The sequence below is a fragment of the Sinocyclocheilus anshuiensis genome, unplaced genomic scaffold (assembly GCF_001515605.1).
Source record: "Sinocyclocheilus anshuiensis isolate Anshui unplaced genomic scaffold, SAMN03320099.WGS_v1.1 scaffold1003, whole genome shotgun sequence".
NCBI classification, from domain to species: domain Eukaryota; kingdom Metazoa; phylum Chordata; class Actinopteri; order Cypriniformes; family Cyprinidae; genus Sinocyclocheilus; species Sinocyclocheilus anshuiensis.
Genome location: NW_015542495.1, coordinates 1,795,940 through 1,801,125, shown reverse-complemented (window position 1 = coordinate 1,801,125; position 5,186 = coordinate 1,795,940). Strand labels below are relative to the sequence as shown.

At 37.0% G+C, this 5,186-nt stretch overlaps 2 protein-coding genes across 6 annotated transcripts in view; one reads left to right on the top strand and one right to left on the bottom strand.

Moving 5' to 3' along the window:
- The window catches only part of LOC107694186 (src substrate cortactin-like), a 9,150-nt gene extending 6,765 nt beyond the window's left edge, over positions 1-2,385 (top strand). For all 4 annotated transcript variants that reach the window (XM_016493823.1, XM_016493824.1, XM_016493821.1 and 1 more), the window contains 7 exons: positions 385-440; positions 545-614; positions 773-921; positions 1,092-1,220; positions 1,507-1,669; positions 1,818-1,889; positions 2,040-2,385. In XM_016493823.1, the coding sequence (XP_016349309.1) occupies positions 385-440; positions 545-614; positions 773-921; positions 1,092-1,220; positions 1,507-1,669; positions 1,818-1,889; positions 2,040-2,173 (773 nt within the window). In that variant the 3' untranslated portion in view covers positions 2,174-2,385. The remainder of the gene's footprint in view (positions 1-384; positions 441-544; positions 615-772; positions 922-1,091; positions 1,221-1,506; positions 1,670-1,817; positions 1,890-2,039) is intronic.
- A 332-nt stretch (positions 2,386-2,717) lies between these two features.
- On the bottom strand, positions 2,718-4,771 carry LOC107694185 (protein LLP homolog). Of its 2 annotated transcripts, XM_016493820.1 has the most exons (4): positions 4,680-4,725; positions 4,474-4,501; positions 3,823-4,044; positions 2,718-3,738 (listed from the first exon to the last, which is right to left on the bottom strand). In XM_016493820.1, the coding sequence occupies exons 3-4, from the start codon at positions 4,031-4,033 to the stop codon at positions 3,572-3,574; spliced, it is 378 nt and encodes a 125-aa protein (XP_016349306.1). In that variant the 5' UTR covers positions 4,034-4,044; positions 4,474-4,501; positions 4,680-4,725; the 3' UTR covers positions 2,718-3,571. The 2 variants fall into 2 exon arrangements, with proteins under 2 accessions (XP_016349306.1, XP_016349305.1); XM_016493819.1 differs by lacking the exon at positions 4,474-4,501 and having other exon boundaries at positions 4,680-4,771.
- Between the last annotated feature and the right edge of the window lie 415 nt (positions 4,772-5,186).

Below are 5,186 nucleotides of genomic sequence, written 5' to 3'. Positions count from 1 at the left end.
GTGTGCATTGAATTTATTTAATACACGAGTTTCACAATTTGAGTTGAATTACTGAAATAAATGAATTTTTCCACGACATTCTAATTTATTGAGATGCACCTGTATGTCCATTGAGGGCCCTGGGAACTCAACTTTGGAGCCTCCTGCCACAACTAGTGGCTCCCTTTCTTCCTTTTTTGACTACAAATCTAGTGATTATCTTTCGCTGTATCATCTTTTGTGAGTGGCCCCAGGGCTAGGTCATAATTTAAGCACTTTTCTGAGGGCCCTGGTGTTTAGCACCACAAAGTGTGATGTTTCTAACTGACAGCTAAAGCTAGAGATGCAACACATTTTTGGTCTGTTTTACATAATACTAAATATATATGTTCTTATTGATTTCAGACTATGCAAAGGGTTTTGGAGGACGTTATGGAGTCGAAGCAGATCGCATGGATAAGGTATACATTTCACATGAATTGTATAGCATTATTATGGAAGTTTCAAGAAATGTTTGACAGTTTCCCAGTGAATGTACATTGAGTTATTTAATTTTTTTCCACAGAGTGCAGCTTCATTCAGTGATATGGAGTCACCATCATCACCTTATGAAAAGCCTCAGGCTTTTGAGGCCTGTGAGTGTTTGCTGTACATATATACATGGAAACGTTACATTTGAAGTGATTGCTTTTGAGTAGTAATGCAGTGACATTCGTACATTTTAAATGTGTTGATAAAGGGTCCATATACTTTTCAGGAACTCAGTAGATTCTTCTCTTTCTGGTGTTTATAGCAAGTGTAGGAGCTGGAAACCTTAAGGCTCGCTTTGAGAACATGGCGAAGGCCTCAGATGAGGAGAATAGAAAGAGAGCAGATGAGGAGAGAGTCAGAAGACTCGCTCGAGAGAAGAGAGAACAAGAAGAGGCACAACGCAAACAGGAGGTTCACGTTTGTCTTAATACCCATACATATCTATATATATCTATATATAGACATGCTCGCTACACTTTTAATAGAAATGCATGACAAACAATAGATCAACCCACACACCAGCCATTTCTTTTTCACACACTAATGAACACTTTGTAATGCTGGTCATCTTCTCTCTTAAGGAGCAGAGCAAGCGTGAAGAGGAGGAAGAGAACCAGAGACCACCACCTGTGCCAGCATCCCAGAATCCCCCAGAGCCATTCAGAAGACTGCCTGAAATTCCCAGAGATGAACCAGAGGAAGAAGCTCAGGCAATGTTATATTTTCATTGCTCTTTTGAAGAGAAAAGTTTGATGCACTCTTTAAGTGAAGAGAGTTGAAGTCTTAAGTATATCTAAGGACTGTAAAATTATAGAAATGTATCTTGGACCAGTAAGCAACAACCCTAGCAAGGGCCTCCAATTTTCTTCTGAAAATCTAGTTTAGTTGTTGATTCTTCTGTACTGTTCTGTTTCAAGACAAGTAATGAACTGTCATAATCATTTTAAGCACATATACTGAGATAATTGATCATCATCTGCTCGGTGTGTGTTTCAGGTAGAGGAGGAGCCTGAATATGAGGAGCCGCCATTACTGCCGTTCCGCTCAGCTGACCCGATAGAAGAGGAAGAGGAGGAGGAGCAAACTTATGCTGAATGTGAACCTGCCCCTGTACCCCAGGAAGAAGATTATGAGGATATTGGCTCATGTGCTACTGCAGGTTTGACACACACATTGATATTTACTACATGTGTTCACTGTGGGAATCAAAGCCATATTAAAAAAAATAGATGGTTCTAATTATAACAGCTATAAATGTTTGTGATTGCCAACAGCTGTTATTCTTAATTGTTTGGCTTCTTCTACAGCTGCTGATAATGACTATGAAGAACTAGGTGAAGCAGGACATACAGCCACGGCCATTTATGACTACCAAGGAGGTACGTACAGCCATTACAGTCCATAGCAGCTGATTGATACCTCACTGACATTGTATTGACTCTGCAGAGCTACATCATTTATTTCTGTTGAGTTTTTTTGGTTTTAGTTTCGTCTGCTGTGTATTATGAATATCAATCATACTTTTGCAGAGGCCAGTGACGAGATCTCCTTCATGCCAGGTGACATTATCACTAACGTTGAGATGGTGGATGAGGGTTGGTGGAAAGGAACGTGTCATGGTCGCACAGGCCTGTTTCCTGCCACTTTTGTGGAGCTCCAGTAGTTGCTAATAATCAGTGATCACATTTTTGTTTGTTAGCCACTTGCAGACAATTATTTTTATTGCATGTTTTATTATATACAAGTGCAATATACTAACATGTACAGAATGAAAGTTCTTTTTGGTGCACACGATTAGTAACCAAATAACATGGGACATTCATATTTTTTTTCCCATAAAGATTTTAGATTAAAATGTATATGATTATATACACTACTATTCAAAAGTTTGGGGTCTGTAATATTTTGAAAGGCTCTTATGCTCACCAAGGCTGCATTTATTTGATCAAAATACAGTAATATAGTTGAAATATTATCACAATTTAATTTTTTTATTTCAATGTATTTAAAATGTAATTTATTCCTGTGATGCAAAGCTGAATTTTCAGCGTCATTACTTCAGTCTTAAGTGTCACATGATCCTTCTGAAATCATTCTAATATGCTGATTTGGTGCTCAAAAAGCATTATTATCAATGTTGAAAACAGTTGTGCTGATTGACATTTGTGTGGAAACCATGATTTTTTTTCACGATTCTTTGATGAATAGTAAGTTCATAAGAGCAGCATTTATTTGAAATAGAAATCTTGTAACATGCATGCTTTTACTGTTACTTCTGATCAATTTAATGCATCTTTTCTAAATTACAGTATTCATTTAAATATAAAAATACTGCCCCCAGACTTTTGAACGATAGTGTATAAAAGATCATTAAATGTTTAACTAGTCACAATTTTCAGTTACTTTTTTAGCTGATTCCCAGTCCTACAATATGAAAAATTGATTTTTAAAAGTGCTAATATTCTATGTAATCTCTCAGATAATAGGATGTCAAATATTACAGTAATTATGAAACGCTGTTAATAGTTTTAAATGAGTAATGTCATGTCACTTACCAGTTTTCTAAACCTTTATGCACTGAATCAGAAGATTTACAAATGTGCTAATATATTAAGTTGTTTGCGGAATTCAAATTTACTATTATAAAGAATTTTGGTTGGTGCAGAGATTAAATCTAAAAGTATACCATGCTGCCTTATAGAGAGATACACAAGCCACTGGCTTGGCTTATGCTTGTCTCTTTATTGACTCAATGTTGTGCAGTTTTGTTGACTGCAAAATAAAACTACATCCCCCAGAAATGTATATTGGATTTTTACTTCAAAGTAAAGCAGATCCACAGAGTGAGAGATTGAAGTAGAGAGGAAAAATGTATATTTCATTGGAAGAGTCAGTTGTGTAGTACAATGCGGGTGACTTACAGTGTCTGGCTCTTCCAGACACTGGAAGATTGCATAAACAGTCCATAGAAATGTACAAACTGCACATGTAAAAGATGCACAGCAAAGCTCCTGTAAAGCTGTGTCAGGCGTAATGTCCGTGCACAAGCAGATCAGTTCATCTACCAGGCGAGCCCCTTCTTCGTCTTAGGCTTTCCTTTTGTAGCCATGCGTTTGGCTTTCACCTTCTTTATATGCCTTTGGTTCATCCAGACCGGATACCGTCCTTGATCGTCCAACATTGTCTTTTTATTGCGTTTAGTGTCTAAATCCATCTTTCCACCATCCGCTGCAAAGCAACAACAGATCTGCATTTAATATGCTAAGACACAACATATAAGCCGAATTGCTAAATGTTTCTATAAAAGCTCACCATCTCCTTGCATCTCAACATCCTCTGGCTTCTCCTTCACTTTCTCAGGCGGCACCAAGGTGGCGATCTCAGCGACATCTTTCATGGTGATCTCTCCTTTCTCTCCCTGACCCAGCACTGTTTTGAGTCGTGCCAGTTCTTTGGGTGCAACTTTCTTTCTTTTCTCCGCTCTCATCTTTCTCCTCCACTTGCTGCGCAAACTTTTTGCCATCCTGATGGAAACTGAGGAGAGAAGACAAAGGTAATAATAAAAGTAAAGTCATTAAAAGGTGTGTGCGTGTATATATATACACACACACACACATTATATATATATATATATATATTACAAAAAAAACAACTTTCTCTATGTACGTTATATATATATATACCCCTAGTCTGGAGAGCGCAATGTTTTATTTTTTTTTTTATATTTCCACATTTTCCATGATCAATTTGGGTGTCTACCTCATGAAACACCTGATTCACTTAATCATCTCTTTATTAGAGAAGCTCCATAAACTGAAGTCTATTGAAACACCTAAAATGTGCAAATGTTGGTAACTTCATAAGCATAATTAAAAAACACCGATACAGACAACACATGACCTGATAACAATGACTATTCATAATCTTACATATCTGTTATCATCTAAATAACCGATCACCCACCTTTAAATATATTCAGATGCAAGAGACCCGTGTAAGAAAAATTAGATGTTCGTTAGCCATCTCACATATGCCAAAAACATAGCTTTTTATTCTAATAGATATCACGTACAAATACCGCTCACAGTCGTAATTACTACCAAATACACGGACTTCAATATTTATTGCTGTGTTAAAGCTAATATTTACACTCGCAGTGTGTAACTTACATATAGCTTCAGAACACCTCTGGATACACGTGTATGTGTGTACGGCTGCCGCTAAGCACATTCTTTACGACAGTTCGTTTTTTTTGCGACAAAACATCGCATGTTTACGGCTAGTGTGTTTGCGCGCTTAGTCCAGTAGAGGGCGACAGAACTGCGGCCTACTTTTAACATCTTATAAACGTCAAAATTCCAGGTCAGTTAAAATGCAAAAATGTAGGAAACATATATATTATAAATTCACAAATGTATCTTAAGTTGTCCTCCCTCCAAAAAAGAGCTTTGTCTCCATTTAAAGGTGAAATACTTTCTCAATCCCAGCTTAAAATAGTCAGCTACAAGTAAATTGATTTTCCCAAAAGATGTAAACACTGTTGCTCTGTACCCTATGTTAATTTTATACGTTTGACCGGCCCAAAATGTCAACTTTTGGCTGAACTAATAGTGTTGTGGGACAAACTGTTTGTGTAACTCATGGCAGATGGATGACATATGTTGTGTTTGTAAAAA

Bases quoted from the DNA above. Each gene is read 5' to 3' on its own strand.
- LOC107694185 (XM_016493819.1), bottom strand. From the start codon at position 4,740: ATGTGCTTAGCGGCAGCCGTACACACATACACGTGTATCCAGAGGTGT. The intron at 4,045-4,679 runs GTAAGTTACACA...TTCTCTCCTCAG, and splicing joins GAGGTGTTCTGAAGCTATAT to TTTCCATCAGGATGGCAAAA. The intron at 3,739-3,822 runs GTGAGCTTTTAT...GTTGCTTTGCAG, and splicing joins TGTTGAGATGCAAGGAGATG to CGGATGGTGGAAAGATGGAT.